Source organism: Mustela nigripes, chromosome X, assembly GCF_022355385.1.
Source record: "Mustela nigripes isolate SB6536 chromosome X, MUSNIG.SB6536, whole genome shotgun sequence".
Lineage (NCBI taxonomy): Eukaryota > Metazoa > Chordata > Mammalia > Carnivora > Mustelidae > Mustela > Mustela nigripes.
In genome coordinates, this window is record NC_081575.1 from 15,383,215 (window position 1) to 15,398,599 (window position 15,385).

General features: G+C 48.3%; 1 protein-coding gene across 1 annotated transcript in view; it reads left to right on the top strand.

The window, feature by feature from the left end:
- Positions 1-11,464, top strand: part of MAP7D3 (MAP7 domain containing 3) — a 28,221-nt gene extending 16,757 nt beyond the window's left edge. Inside the window, exons 10-20 of the mRNA XM_059385976.1 lie at positions 4-501; positions 1,224-1,351; positions 1,610-1,815; positions 3,348-3,477; positions 4,630-4,762; positions 5,781-5,885; positions 6,850-6,903; positions 8,121-8,223; positions 9,256-9,454; positions 10,520-10,791; positions 11,373-11,464. Coding sequence (XP_059241959.1) covers positions 4-501; positions 1,224-1,351; positions 1,610-1,815; positions 3,348-3,477; positions 4,630-4,762; positions 5,781-5,885; positions 6,850-6,903; positions 8,121-8,223; positions 9,256-9,454; positions 10,520-10,791; positions 11,373-11,380 — 1,836 coding nt within the window. The 3' untranslated portion in view covers positions 11,381-11,464. The remainder of the gene's footprint in view (positions 1-3; positions 502-1,223; positions 1,352-1,609; positions 1,816-3,347; positions 3,478-4,629; positions 4,763-5,780; positions 5,886-6,849; positions 6,904-8,120; positions 8,224-9,255; positions 9,455-10,519; positions 10,792-11,372) is intronic.
- The last annotated feature ends 3,921 nt before the right edge of the window (positions 11,465-15,385 follow it).

Sequence of the window (15,385 nt, forward strand, 5' to 3'; positions counted from 1 at the left end):
ACCCCCAAAGCGACCGTGGAAGTGGCCCCCGAAGCGAATGCAGAAGCCACCCCCAAGGTGAGCGTGGAAGGGCCCCCTGAAGGGAGCGTGGAAGCACCGTGTGAAGCAGGTGTGGAAGCACTCCCCGAGAGCATGGAAACATCAGAAGTGAGTGTGGACGTGTCCCCCGAGGCAAGTGTGGACCCATCATCCCCCGAGGCGAGCGTGGACCCGTCGTCCCCGGAGGTGAGCGTGGATCCGTCCCCCGAGGTGAGCCTAGACTCATCTCCTGAGATTAGCATGGATGCATCCCCTGATGTGAGCATGGAAGCATCGTCTGAGGCCAGTGTGGAAGCGTCTCCCAAGGCTAGTGTGGGAGTGTCACCTGAGGCCAGTTTGGACACATCGCCTGGGGCTAGTGTGAAAGCATTCCCCAAAGAGAGTGTGGAAGCGTCCTCCAAGGCATCCCCCAAGGTGGGCGCGGAAGCATCTTCCAAGGTGAAAGTGAAAGACTCTCCACAGGTTTGTCAAGTGCCTTTTATTGACAAAGTTTCTATTAAAATCTATATTTAGTTGTGTAGGTTATGATAGGTCAGGTTTCACAACATAAGCAGCTTCTTTTTTTTTTAGATTTATTTGTTTATTTGACAGAGAGAGAGAGAGAGAGATCACAAGTAGGCAGAGAGGCAGGCAGAGAGAGAGGGGGAAGCAGGCTCCCCGCTGAGCAGAGAGCCCGATGCGGGGCTCGATCCCAGGACCCTGAGATCATGACCAGAACCGAAGGAAGAAGCTTAACCCACTGAGCCACCCAGGCGCTCCCATAAGCAGCTTCTTAATATTTATAGCATTCTGGAAAAAATTAGTAAAACAGGATAATTTACTTTAATGATTTAAAATTCTCTGATATTTGTTGTACAGTTTCCCTCAAAGCTGGAGTATTAGTTCATTTTTGGTAGTAGGGAGTAACTGTTATATGAACTCTAAACTCTGAAGAGAAATTTTTTGAGAAATATAGCAAACCTTTTAATCAGGATTTAGAAATAGAATAAGGTTTTGAAGTGAAAGATGTTTTAAGGTAATTATTTCTGTGACCTTGAATTTTGTAATCTGAATTGTTATGCTAAAAGAAAATGGGGAGTTTAAGGAGCTATAATTGTACTATGTTCATGGTATTTTTGTCAAAAAAAAGCCAGCTGCAGTAAGGTAAATGCTAATTTATTAATCTGATCATATGCTTTGTTCAGAAATCAGAAATGGACAAACAGGCTTCAAACCCTGCTACCAAGAAGCGCCCACCATCGCATATACCGTGTTATAAATGGCCGTCATCTCCTGCAAGCGGGTGGCATCCACCTTCTCCCATCAGTATTAAGTAAGTTTATTTGCAGCTGTTCCTGGTAGGTACTTTACCAGGACAAATTTCACATCGGTGTTTCATAAATGAAATAATGTAGTATGTATCGTAATGTAAAGAGAAAAAAACTTTTAAAATGGATTTACCCCATCATAAAATATTATCTTATAATATCAAGACATTGTATTTATGAAATGACACTTTATAAACTTAATTAGCACATATCTATTAAAAAACTATACCAGATTTCCCCCATTAATGGTTACTTTTTCCCAGCAGGCAAATGCAAAAGAATCGCCCGCCATCACCATCACCTGTCATGTCAAAACAGTCCCAGTCTTCTCTTTCCTATAAAGTAATCCCTGTTCAGCGTAGCCTTTTGGCACAAAATGCTTTGGGTAGTCTTGGAAAGAAAAGAGAAGGAGTGCCTAAAGCTGCTAGCAGCGCTGAGGCTGTGAGCCCAAAGCAGATGGTCTCTGAGGGTAAGTTCCTTTACTAAGAAGTTTATTTTGGCAACATGGAAAATCTTAGGTAGTTTGGGGGTGGTTGCCTTTGTTTTATTCTCCATTTCTGAGAACTTTAGGGGGTGAGTGAGCCTTTTTTGATAGAGAATTTAACCAGTCATTGGCACATTGTTTTCTTTTTTTCCTTGCCGGAGCTGCTCACTCACCCCCACCCCCTTGTTGTTTAGGAAAAACCACTTTCGGAACTGATTTTTTTTTAAGATTTTATTTATTTATTTGACAGTCAGAGATCACAAGTAGGCAGAGAGGTAGGGGAGGAAGCAGGCTCCCTGCCGAGCAGAGAGCCCGATGCGGGGCTCGATCCCAGGACCCTAGGATCATGACCTGAGCCGAAGACAGAGGCCTTAACCCACTGAGCCACCCAGGCACCCCTGGAACTAATGTTAAAAGTACTGGTTGGGGGCCACCTGGGTGGCGTAGTCAGTTAAGCATCTGATTCTTGGTCTGGGCTCTGGTCCTGATCTCAGGATCCTGAGATTGAGTCCCGTGGCAGGCTCTGTGCTTGGCATGGAGTTTGCTTGGGATTCTCTCTCTTCCCCTGCCTGCCCTCCCCTCAAATAAATAAACCTTAACAAAACCAATAAAAGCACAGCTTGGATGAGCTCTAGGTGATCCCTGGGGTCCCGTCCAGCTCTGATAGCGGATGGTTCCGTGAATGGCCATAAGGTGTTGTCCATCCTTGGAGAGAGCACATCTGGCCATTTGTGGCCCTGCAGGTGTCCATAAAGAGTTGACCGTCATTTCTATACATGGGCCATGTCATTTTAAATACACTAGTAAATTCTTTTTTGAAGGATTTCCACAGTGATTTTTTCAAATCATAGGAATAATCTTTTTATTACAAATTATTCATTCCTGATTCCTTAAGATCCTTGCTTTTATATGTGATCTATTTAAAATAGTCATTATGTGGACTGAAATATTACAGTATGCTTCTGCGTGGTCTCCTTATTTTACTGATAGTCTTGGTTTCTTTGGTTATGTAGTTTGCCACTTTATGATCAGTCAGATCCAGTTTACTATTACCATGTTCATCTAAACAGTAATTATTTAGTAAAAATTCTGCACAAATTTCAAAATGCATGCTGGATTTATTTTTCTTTAGTCAGGTTATTTGTATGCTTCATATAGACTGAGCATAAGTTTGTCTTCCTGAGTATTCACTGTGTCTTCATCTTTGTCCCCCAGAAGGTCACTTTAGTCTGATGTCTCTCAAAGCGACTAAACCAAAGTGGGAGTACATTATTTCATTTGGAGCAAGTAGTTAACAAGAGATAAACTGCTACTTATGTTATTGGGAGTGGGGTTGGGTTTTTGAACCAGACTTGTTCTGTTGTAACCACTTACTTATACGTTGCTAGTTATTTATCAATTTTAGACCATGGGCTTATTGTGGGTTTTTAATGTTGTTGGTTGTCTTGCACCTCTTTATTGGACTTAAGGGTGTTAAGTTCCCTCAGCTAACTGTTTTACATGTTAATCTTAACTAGAGTCTAGTAATAAAAGCACACCAGGGACTATGAATGCCAAGGAGGCAACAAAAATTTTGGCAGAGAAACGACGGCTTGCTCGTGAACAGAGAGAGAGAGAAGAAAGAATACAAAAGGAAAGGGAACAGAGGTGAGCACAAGTCCGCTCTTTCCGTACTCAGTCTCGGCCGGGGCCCAGATTTTGATAGTCAAAATGCACCTTCAGGTTCGATGTATTATAAATAATCAAAGAGTGACTGACTTTTTAGAGTGAATCAGAAATGACTTGTTGCCTTCGAAACAAATGTGGGAAGCATCTCCAGCAGAGAGGACTCTGGTTTATAGAGAGAGATGGTGTAGTGTGGTAGCCGTGCGTCACGCGTGAAGACGCGCAAGGTGTCCAGCACTTGGGTCAGGGTCCCCCATCGGCAGGAACACCCAAGTTGTCCTGCCAGGCTGTTGCTGTAGGCATTCACTGGGGCCAGCCCCTTTCTTTGTTTCGGAAGTCTTTCTTAACTTTAGACTTTGTAAGCTTGGAAAGTGTACTACCTCGTGTTTTGCTAGGACTTTCCAGTGACTTTTGTGATACCTGAGTGTCACCAGGCCTTGCCGAAATGCTTTCCTGGGGCAGCAAACCTCGTGTACACTTGAGTTCATTCTAACTCCATCTCAAGGTTTCTTGACCGTCAGTCTTGAGCTCACTTGACTTAGGGCCCTAGAATATAAATCTCTGTCCACAGCCTGCACAGAATAGCTATAGTCCTGAGGTCGTTTTGAAGTAGTAAGTATTTGAAACGCAGTCACGTGCTTTCAGTACTCTTTATGTGGGTTTGGAAAAAAAGGGATGTTGTGAATAACAAAAATAACATGTTAACTTGAAGAACATCATTGCTTCGTGTAAACAGCTCATTTAACATTTTAAAAGCCCTGTTAGTTTCCCCCATTTAAAAATGGTAAAATTGGAGTGCCTCGGTGGCTCAGTCGGTTGAGTGTCTGACTCCTGGTTTCAACTCAAGTCATATCTCAGCCTCAGGTTGGGCTCTGTGCTGAGTTTGGAGCCTGCTTGGGATTCTCTCTCTCCCTCTCCCTCTGCCCCCCCCACCTCATGCGTGCGTGTGTGCAGCCTCTAGAATAGACTGGCTGCCTCAGTTGGGGCACCATGTGACTCTTGATCTCGGGGTCGGGAGTTTGAGCCACATGTAGGACTTAAAGATGACTTTAAAAATGTGCATATTACTGTCAGCTGTATATGGTAGAGACTGAGACAAATGCTAAGAGTTGTTTGAATGTGCTGTGTTATTAGCAAACCGAAGGACGCAGCAGAGAAAGCAGCGGAAGTCCAACGAGAAGAATTCTCGAAACTGGAAGATGGGCAACAACAGAAGGAGGTGAAGGAAGGCTCTCCGGATCCAGAAGACCCGAACGTGTTACTGCAGGTTCGCTGGCTCTCCACTTTATAAGAGGTTGAGGACCAGATTCTGAAATTCATTTAAAACCCAAGGCAAAAATCTGTTTTCCCCAGAAAGATGATGAACAGTTGCAGCCTTGTGTGGCTGTGTTTTTCCATTATCATCTAGCTGCTACCCGGGGCCACTACAAGTCATTCCCAGCTACCCTTGACTTGGCAAAATTCTAGAATATCTTCCAAGTGAAACAGAAGCAGAAAGCTGAGAATTACAAATTATTAGTTTTTTAATTTTGTCTAGATAAACAGCATTGCAACTCGGTTTCAGGAAGTCCCATTGCTTGCACAGATTAAGTGTGCTACGTGAGTTTTCCCAGTCCTGCACTCTGTGGCGCTCACAACTGCACTCCACATACCTGCCAACAGAGATGATAAAAATTATGAGTGCCTCCAAAAGTTTAAAGTCCTCCAGTTCCCCAGTAAGAGTGTCTCACCCATGCAAATTCAAATCCTCTGGTGAATAAGTCCACAAACTGAGCTCAGACTATACACTCACTTTGAATTGCTAACACAGCCTACTTAATATTCCAGTTTTAGTGTATCACTTAATAGAATCAGTTGTGTGTCGCATAAGCGGTTGTGTGCATTTGCATTCCCCGGGAAGCTGTCTTTAAGGATCCTCTCCATGCTTTCGAAAGGTGTGAGACTTTTGGCTCCTGTTGCTGTGTTAATGGATAGCTGTATAATTCCTGATTTGGGGACCATAGTGGCCTGATAACCACGGTGCTGGAATGGTGACCCTGAGGTCCTGGAGGGGACAGACATGGCTTCTAAATCTTCCAAGACGATGGTTAGCCTGGTTTTGTGCATTTTTAGCTGATGTTTTGAAAAGTCAGAATTCATGAATGCTGTGTGTATAGGTACTTGTCAATCAGAAGGTTACATTCTTTTATGCTGGATAACCTTTAACTGTTTAACTTTCTCAGCTGTTGTTCTCAGTTATCACTTGTATATTGAGAGTAAGTGGTATTTTTATGCAAATTTTCTAGAAAGGGGACGCCAAAATAAAAGCTCAGGAGGAGGCTGACAAACGCAAGAAGGAACAGGAGAGAATTATGTTACAGAATTTGCAGGAGAGATTAGAGAGAAAAAAGGTACTGTTTCTGTTTTGGGAGTTTGGTTCGTTTCGAAAACAATGTTGGGCACATGATACCAAAACATGTTCTTCAAAATCACAAGTAAGTGGGATGTTAGCCTCTGGTGGTTTTCCCACTGCAGCTCTCTTCCCTATCCAAGGATCTCACCCTTCCTGTGTAGAAGGGTCTCCTCTTGCTGACCTGACCTCTCCGTGGCAGACCACTGATGACCAGTACAGTGACACAGCGGTATCACAAACCTCTGGGAACAAAGCTCCTTTGAGCAGAATCACTCTGGTCCTGGGAGGAGTTGGTGGGAGCTAGTGTCTTCTGGACTAGGCTGGAAACCATAGCAGCCGAGTGGGAGGGAGCACCCGGTGTAGGCATCTCTCAAAAGCCGAGGTGTAGTCTGTTTGTCATGTGGGACCTCACTTTGTGCAACTCCGTTTGGCTCGTCTGGGACCAGGAGGCCCCAGTCCAGGCTGCAAGGCCTCTCTGTTGGGAGTGGCTCACCCTGAGGAGGCCAGGTGTGCACCAGGGAGGAAATTCCCTCCTTTGTGTGTGTTCTTTGCAGCCTCAGCCTTCTGACAATGTTACATCATTGGGGTGCGTTCTTTTTGTTACTGTCCGCTTCAGTCATGATCTGTTCAGACTAAAACATTAAAAAGTCCTAACTGGCTCGCAGTATGTGCTTTTAAGTCATGAATTTCTGAGTCTACAAAATGAGGAGTGAAAGGTAATTGGATTTCTGGGTTAAGATGGCTAGTTCGGCTGCTACCCCTCCAGATGTTTTCAGGATGACTGATGTTGGGATTGGAGGGCCCCTGGCAGCCACCCTGAGCTCTCAAAGTGGTGAAAGCTGTGGCTTGGGGCCAGTTCTGGTGCGTCTGCTTGTGGAAAATGGAAGTAATCAACTTCCTCGGGACTGTTGGTTTGTTTTTAATCTGTTTTCACGTTTGAATTTTTATTTTCCCTTAAATAGAGAATTGAGGAGATTATGAAGCGGACAAGAAAGACAGATTCGAATACCGCAAAGGTAGTCTATGTGTCCCCACCAGCAGTGCGTAAGAAGTCCTGTTGCTTCAGCTGCTTGCCGCCTTTCGGCCAGTCTGGCGGTAACGCGAGCATCACGCGTGCGTGTCCCTCATTATGGGAGGTGGAGCACGTTCTGTCCTTAATGAGCTGTCCTGCTTTTTCTTGTGCGAAATGCTTGTTCGGGTCTGTGTCCAGAGCCTTTGGGCTGATACTGTCTTTCTCTCACTGACTTGTGGTTCTTCCCCTGTTCTGGATGCTCCTACTTTCCTGCTCGTTTGTGCTGCATGTGTCCTCTGCCCGTTCACGGCCTGTCTTAACGCGTGGCCTCCTGCTGCACAGAAGTTCTTAATTTGCACACTACCGAGCTGATTGGTAGTTTTTGATGATTAATGAACTCGAGTGCCTTTTCATCTACTTTTTGGCCATTTGGAGATCTGCTTTGGTGAAGTGCCTTGTCAAGTCCTTCATCCATGTTTCCATTCACCGGCTTGCTTCTTACTGTTGTGTAGTTTTTACCTCCTCTGCTTCTGTGCATGTGTAGGTATTGCTCTAATTTGCCTCATACTCTCATAATGCTTTTTGATGAACAGACGTTCATTTTCATGAATTCAGATTCAGTTTTTTCCTTTATGGTAAGTGCTTTTTGGGGTTGCTCTCAAAAGTATTTGCTTACCCCAGCATCCTGTCTTTTGAGGCATCAGATGCCTCTAAGGCCTTTTCCCTCCAAATTCTGTGCCCTTTACCCTTTGTGCTACCACACTGGTATTTTAGCTCTTTCCAGTTCCCCAGTGTGGTCATTCATATCGTGGCAATGTAGAATACAAATGTCCTTCCTGGAAAGTGCAGCGAGTCACCATCTGAAAGATCAGTTAGCCTGCTGGCCTGGGAAGTTTCCCCTTAAGAGACAGCCAAGAATTTTTTTTAGCTGTTCCATCAGTTGGCCCTACCTTAGCTTAGTCCGGACCCTGCATCCCAACCCAGAGCCATGGCCCCCTTGGCTCCCACTTGGGGAAGTCTTTCATTCCTGAGTGTCTTTCCCTAACCGAAAGACACAACTAGGGCACAACTGTTGTCTTTGGGCCCAAGACATTAGACTTTTTAATTGAAATGATGAAAAATAACCATCAATCAGTCCATCATGAAACCTTTTCTCTCTGAAACAGGCAAGTCAGGCTGACAGAATGTTAGATGTAATCCTGACTTCTTTTCTCATCCTAGGCTGCAGAACCATTTGTTGATAACACGTACGAGGAGGACGAGGCGGACGATGAGGATGAGTCCGAAAGTGATGACAATTCGTTTGATGACCTGCGTCCATCAGGTTTGCTTGCCTTTTGAATTTTGTTAGTCACTGTGTAGGAGTTGGACTATCTGGGTTCATCTAGGGGCTCCTCTGCTTCTGAGCTGTGTGGCTGTGGGCAACTTACCGAACCTCTCTGTACTCAGTTTTCCTACCTGAAAAAGGGGAAGCAAATGTGGTCCTCCTAGGGTAGCAGCAGGCAGCCCATTGTGAGAGGCTGATCCATGTCGTGCTGAGAATAGTACCTGGCGCGTAGACAACTCGGGAAAGCCTGCTGCTGTGGCGTCCATTAGTCGGGTGCAGCTTGTGCCGTCAGGCTGCAGGTAGTAGCTCTTACCCGAACGTGAGGCTTAACGAGCATCTCGTGGCTCCCAGCCTTGGACGGCATCCGTGATTAACCGCAGGAGGAATGCCGCTGTGCACCTCCCGGAGAAAAACGTCACACCCGTCATGACCTGAGAACCCCCTGAGATGTGCGGCCGAGTCCCTCATGGGTAGGCACCGCTGCATGGCAGCAGAACTAGGCACTCTTTAATCCCACAAATGGAAACGAACATGCGTTTCTCTCTCCTGGGCTAGCTGGGATACAGAGAGGGGGAGCCCTAGCCTCAGGGCAGCCCGTGGCAAAACAGAGGCACGCGGTGATACTGCCGCCGGCGGCTTGGCCCGAACGCGGTGAGAAGAGAGCCGTCAGAGCGGGGCCAGGGGCACGGAGGAGGCAGCCCTGGAATTGAGGGTGAAAGAAGAGGCGGGATTGGCCAAGTGGCTGGGCAGGAGGAGGGGTAAGAAGCCTGCTGCCCGCTACCCTCCGGCCTCGCTACTCTTGCCTGGCAGAGGAAGGAGGCAGGTTCCTCAGAGGTGGCTCCTTTGTGCTTTGAGGCCCAAGCAGGCCTGTGCGCCGGGCGGCACCCTGCACCCCAGCATCCCGCTGCATGGCCCCCCCTTGCCTGTAGGCGGCCGCTGTGTCCCGACGCGCCACCATCACAGCCTTCACCTTCTGTTGCCTTCGTTGTCGAAACTCCAGTTTTAATCTTCTTCCTTTTGTTTTCCAAGCCTTTATAAATGGCATGGATTCATCCACAAAACTCAAAACACATTTTAAAAACATGAAGAAGAACACTCCCAAGCTGGTGTTTTTAGACGCCACTTCTGGCCAAGTCCGTAGAGAGACAAAAACATTTTTTAATGGCGACATGAAAAACTCCAGACAAAAAAGTGCGAAAGACCCTTTGGCTCAGGCAAAGGGTACCAGGTGAGTCACTCAGCAAAAGCTTCTCAGAATAAACTTGGTGGGAGTCATACACAAGATTACTGACTGAGCGCTTAGTTTTTACTGAGCACTGTGTCAAGTACTTCCAGAAGTAAATTGATCCCCACAGCAGCCTTGCTAGGTAAGGGCTATCATCTTCACTTTTACAGATGAGGAAACTGAGGCACGGAGAGTCGACGGGCCTTATTTGCCCAACATCCCATTGTGATAAGGCAGAGCCCACATTCAAACCAGATACATCCGGCCCTAAGCTGTGCTTTTGTGCACACTGGTGTTGCTCCTAAGATCTGGGAGGGGGGCACTGAGTGACTGCTGCATACCATGTTGGATGTTGCCTGTTCTGATGCTCGTTGCAGCTCTGACTTCGGGTGTGGATGTCGTTTTACATGTGGGGAAACTGAGGGCAGGAGTTGGGTTGGGAGAGTGGCAGTAGATTCTCAGGAAGGCTCCCTGGGGATTGCCTAAGAAGAGGTGAGCCTGGGGTGCCTGGGTGGCTCAGTCATGAAGCATCTGCCTTCTGGCGCAGCTCATGATCCCAGGGTCCTGCTCAGTGGGAAGCCTGCTTCTCCTTCTCCCACTCCCCACTGCTTGTGTTCCCTCTCTCACTCGGTTTCTGTGTCAAATAAATAAAATCTTAAAAGACAACGCGCCTCCAAGGCCAGCGTGAACACAAGGGGCCAAGAGGCTCAGTGATGGGCTGGACTACTGAGCCCTGGAGCCGGGAGAGCCAGTCTGTCCTCACTCCATGGTTCTGGCCACGTCCTAGGCCCACGTGAAGTGGGGGATGGGGCTTCTGGAGGCCTGCGTGCTCAGCTTCTCCTTGGCCTTGCTTAGTGTTTGCTGAACACTGGGACTTGGCAGGACACAATTTGGAAACCAGTGTGTTCTGTGATTTCCAGGGTCTCTTCCCGCTTTCCCTTGCTAGGATTCTGAAGGATAAGTTACTTATCCTAAGCTACTTATCCTTCATTTAAGGATAAAGCTTCTTTCAGGACAAAACCTTGGCTTTGGGATAGTCAGGGTTCTAACCTAAGCATCTCTTTCCAGATCGCCCACCAAAAGAATGACTAGCCGTGCAGCCAATACCAGAAAGGCAAGTGAAACCTGTAGCACCGTGGGACCTTCCAAGAGTTTAGACCCAGAGGCACAGGAGTGGATCTGTGACAAAATTATTGACATCAGAAATGAGGCAGAGTCCCTTATGTCCAGTACCCCTCCTGATAGCCAAAAATACCATCCGAAAGGTTCCAGGACATTCCACCAGAGTCCCCCGTTGCCTTTAGACGACAAGAAAAACAATTCTGTTCCTGCTCCGTCGGGTAAGGCCTCCTCCTGTCTTTACCTTGCTTGAACGGCAGTTGGCCATGAACTCTCCTGCTTCTGGCTCTTCCCAGGCCTTCTTGGCACCCTGTAACTTTGAGGCAAGTAGGGAGACAGTGGTGGGTCTGAAGGCTAAGGTGCATATCAAAGGGTCTTCCACTGAGTTGGCTTTGAGAGCATAAAGGGCTTGATTCGAGCTCTGATGCCCTGCCGTTCCTAACAGATACACGACGTGGGTTCTCGTCAGTGCCCCGTACATCAGCTGCTTTACAGCGTACAGATAGATAATCATGTAGGGCGCAAGGTTTGTCAGCCCTTTGGACTTAGTCTCTCAACCTGATTTCCCAAAACCAAAAGGCCTTTGCTTTTCTTTCCTTTAAGAAGCTTTTTTTTTTTTTTTTGCAATTGAGAGGCAGCTTGGGCCTGGTTGGGGGTTGGGATCCTGGGGGCACTGTGTGTCAGGAACGATGGATCAGGGAGGGGGTTGCCAAAGGTCCTGGACCCACCACGAAGAGAGGCTGGGGCCCAGCAGCAGTGCGACCGGCATCATACTGTTCTTTTTCTTTTTCCCTCCGGTCAGATATGTAAACTTCGTGCAGCCCAGAAGAGAAATCACCATCTCTGGATCTCATCTTCCAGACCCCCTAATTTTTCAGCCTCTGACTTGAACCTCACCACTAAAATGACCATCAGAAACAGGGAACACAACAGACAGACGCCTTAATGTGTATCATCTCAGAAGATGCACAATATCATCTTGACTCTTAACAACATCAGGGGTTCTGAGTAAAGTCACTTTCGTTTCCCTGTAAAGACCTCTGCTGTCTCGTTCTTGTTCTCCAGCCGGGCTGTGTGAGTGCGCGGCGGGAGTGCCTTTCAGAAGTGGTCACTCTTTAAGTCTCTAAACTGGGGAGGAATTTTCTCTCTTAAAATACTGCTTATTCTGTTTAATAGTTACATTACTTTAGAAATTGCAGAGCAGATGTTTGATCTCATAGAGACCGTATGGGGTGGGCGAGGGGTTCAAGATTGCTCCTAAGAGCTTTGTTGGGTTGTTTCTAATAAACAAGCAGGAGGTTGCAAAATACAGTAGGTTACATGTTACCGTTATGTTTGTATGTTCTTAACTCTGCCATCACCTGAGTACACAGGCCCTGGCACCCCTCAAATGCTCTGGGTTCTAGAAAGTGCTCTCAGGACAGTGTTGGCACCTTCCGTGCTTATCGGTGTTACCTTTTTTGAAGTGCACCTTGGGGATTTATTTCCAAAACCGTGCAGTGTTTTTAATTGTACCTAAGACAGTACGTGCTGCTGTCTGGCAGGGCACGTGTCGTGCTCCTAGTTGTTTGCGATATGTCTTCTTTTGTCCTTGTGCCTGCCAGGCCTGCACTTTGTTTACACACTCAGCCTTGGGATGTAGGGACCAGAGCTGCTTGCCTTGCCCTAGCCGCTGGCTGCAAGTGAGCACAGGAGCGGTGCCATTCTTTGGTCTCCGCGACAGATAGTGTGCGCGCGCACACGCACGTACGCATGTGCATACACACTTGAGCACACACATCCCGCACGCACGCAGAATAGGTTTCCTGAAATCTGTCAAATTCTGCTTACACACTCCATCAATTAAAACTTGAATGCGGGATAGTCCTACTGCTAATGAGTTTGCTGGCGAGTCCCAATGAGTTTCAAGCAAGTTTCAAGCAAGCCTGTGTTCCTTTCTAGCCACCAGCCTTGGATCAGTAAAAGGAAGGGATTCTTTCTGATTCTTTAATTCTTGGGCATTCAGAGTACTGTACCATTGTTATGGGTTAGAACTTGGTGGCTTAGATTTGAAAACTGTTTTTATACACTAGCTCCTTTGTGTAGAAGGCAGAGACAATCATCCCGACAAAGAGTTTCTGGTATTTTTCTGCACAAATGTCACATGTTGAAACACTGTTATACCCACGTTTGTATGTGTGCTCTGTGAAATAAACTTTGCAGATAAAGCAAGTTTCCTTTATCATTCTTTTTTTAAAAGATTTTATTTATTTATCAGAGAGAGATCACAAGTAGGCAGAGAGGCAGGCAGAGAGAGAGAGGAGGAAGCAGGCTCCCTGCTGAGCAGAGAGCCCGCTGTGGGGCTGGATCCGTGACTTGAGCCGAAGGCAGAGGCTGTAACCCACTGAGCCACCCAGGCGCCCCTTCTTTTCCATTCTAATCATAAAACCCTTTCTGCTGGTGGTGTGAAGGTGGCCCTGATTGTTAACCAGGCTGTGAGTGGCGGCAAGTGGCGGGTTCAGTAAAAGGTGAGCGGACCCTCCGCTGTCCCCCCTCAGTCACCCGTGGGGCACAGAGGTGCGGATCTTCAAATTCTGTGCCTTTTTGCTTGTTACTCTCCAGTGGTGGCTCTTGGCTTCTCCAGGAGGCCAGTGGTCATAAAGTATTTTTCTCCAGGGCACGTCAGGTGTTCAGTGAAGTGGCTGCTTTGGGCTCCGGTCATGATCCCGGGCTCCCTGCTCATCGGGGAGTCTGCCTCTCCCTCTGTCCCTCCCTCCCCCCACCTCACCTGCTCAGGTGCTTGCTCTCTCAATTAAATAAAATCTTGGAAAAAAATACCCAAGTATCTTTAGATTTACTGTGGTAAAATTCACATTTATGTTGTTGGGCAACTATCTGGTTCCAGAACATTTTCATCACTCTCAAAACACCCGTCCCCTTTAAGCAATCATTCCTCACCCCCTAACGCAGCCCTTCAGGGGCCTCACTTGGGGTGCCTGCCACAGGGGACAGTGCTCTGTCTGCCTCCCCCAAATGTGGGGGCGCACGCGCGGGCAGTGGCTGGGCAGTAGCTGGGCAGTAGCTGGGCGCATGTCCTGACTTCCCGACCCCTCCCCAGTCCTGTGCATGGCTAAACCCCGCATTCTGACCCGCCCGTAGGTGTCTGGTCCCCCTGCCCCAGAACATTCTGTTCTGCTAGGTTTTGCTTCCGACAGGCGAGGTCCCTGTTTATCCCGTCTCGGGGTCCGGGGCCGAGAACCGCGGCAGCCAGCCCTGCTCGGCCTTGCACGTTGCTGGTCCGGCTGCAGCCGCCGACCCCGATGCCCCCGGTGCGTGCCACCTGCAGCCACTCCCAGCTCCCAGGTGGTGGACACTGGCTGAGCCCCTTGAACTCAGTGGGGGTATAGGACACCGTGGTTACCTCTCGTGTTCCTTCCTCTCTAGATCGTCTCTTAGTGTCCCTGTCCCTGAGGGACGGGTCCCTAACTTCTGCCAGCGGGTTCTGCCTAGGAGCCCGTTTCCTGTACCTGTGTCCTCATGCAGGTATGATGCCTTGGGACAGCTCTGTTCCCAGGCTGCCACAGCGGTGCGGTAGGGACTGCTGGACAGAGTGCTGGACAGGGACTGAAAGTACCAAAGTCCGGCTTCTTAGCTGAGGTGACTGTGCGCTTGCTCCAGGACTTGGCTTGTGTTTTCACATGGCCCTGCTATGGTCTCGGAGTCCCTCGTGGTGAGAGAGGAAAGAGCAGCAGGAGCTCGTGCCAAGAAGCAAAAACCTGGAGGCAGGCTGGACCCCACAATTCCATCGGGGGTCCATTCCTGGTGGCCTGGTGGTGCCCTCCCCTCACCCCCCTGACCTGCCACCCCAGCGCCATGGAGGCCTGGTCTGTAGAAGCAGGCCCTGGAGAGGCCGCCTCGCTGTTGCTCTCCCTTCCCGCCCATCCAGCCGCGGGGTTCCTGGCTGGGTGCATCCAGGGGCTTCCCCAAGTCTGGTAATAACTATAGTTACATCTACACGTGCCATATGCCAGGGACTCTGTTATTAGGCATCTTTAAACCCTGTGAGGATGGGTATTCATTTTGACCTAGGACGACACAGATTGGTGGAGATTGACACTTGTTCAACATCGTACAACCAGGAAGAGGCAGAGCGGATGCTCCAATTCAAGTATGATCGTAAAGCCGACAACCCCGTCTTGCTTTGCGAGTGGGAAGTGTCCTGTGGCCTGCATGGTGGGTAACAGACTGCCTTTGATGCCGGAGGGATGAGCAAATTGCTAACATTTATCGAGTGCTTTTACTGGATGTCAGTTGTCCTGCTAAGCACTTATGATGTCACCTGCCTGTGATTCCAGGAGGTAGGAATTTGGTCACATTTTACAGGCGAGGAAAGCCCAGAGAGGTCAGGTCTCAGTGGCATAGTGAGTGGCAGAGCAGCTGGGATTTGAACCCAGGCCACCAGCTCCAGAACACACCCTATGAACCACAATATGTTCTTGATACTCCGATCCCTGTAGTTAGCAGGGAGAAGAGGGTTCTCTGATGAAAAGCTGACATCTCCCCTCCCTCCTCCTGTGCCTTTATAGCGTCCATCTGCAAATGGAGTACTGAGTAGACCTGATGGTTTTCGCATTGTGATGCGACAGACACAGCCTCTGCCGCGGGGGGGCTCACAATGACCTCTCTGACCTTCCGCCTTCTCACCTGGAAAATGGGGCCATCGTGCCATCAGCGGAGGCTGTGAGGGTTAGCTATCAAGCCAGACCTGTTCACGGGTGAGGATTAGGGAGGAAGCAGCGGACCCTGGCCCTGGTGTGGGCTGCAGTTCTGCAGGCC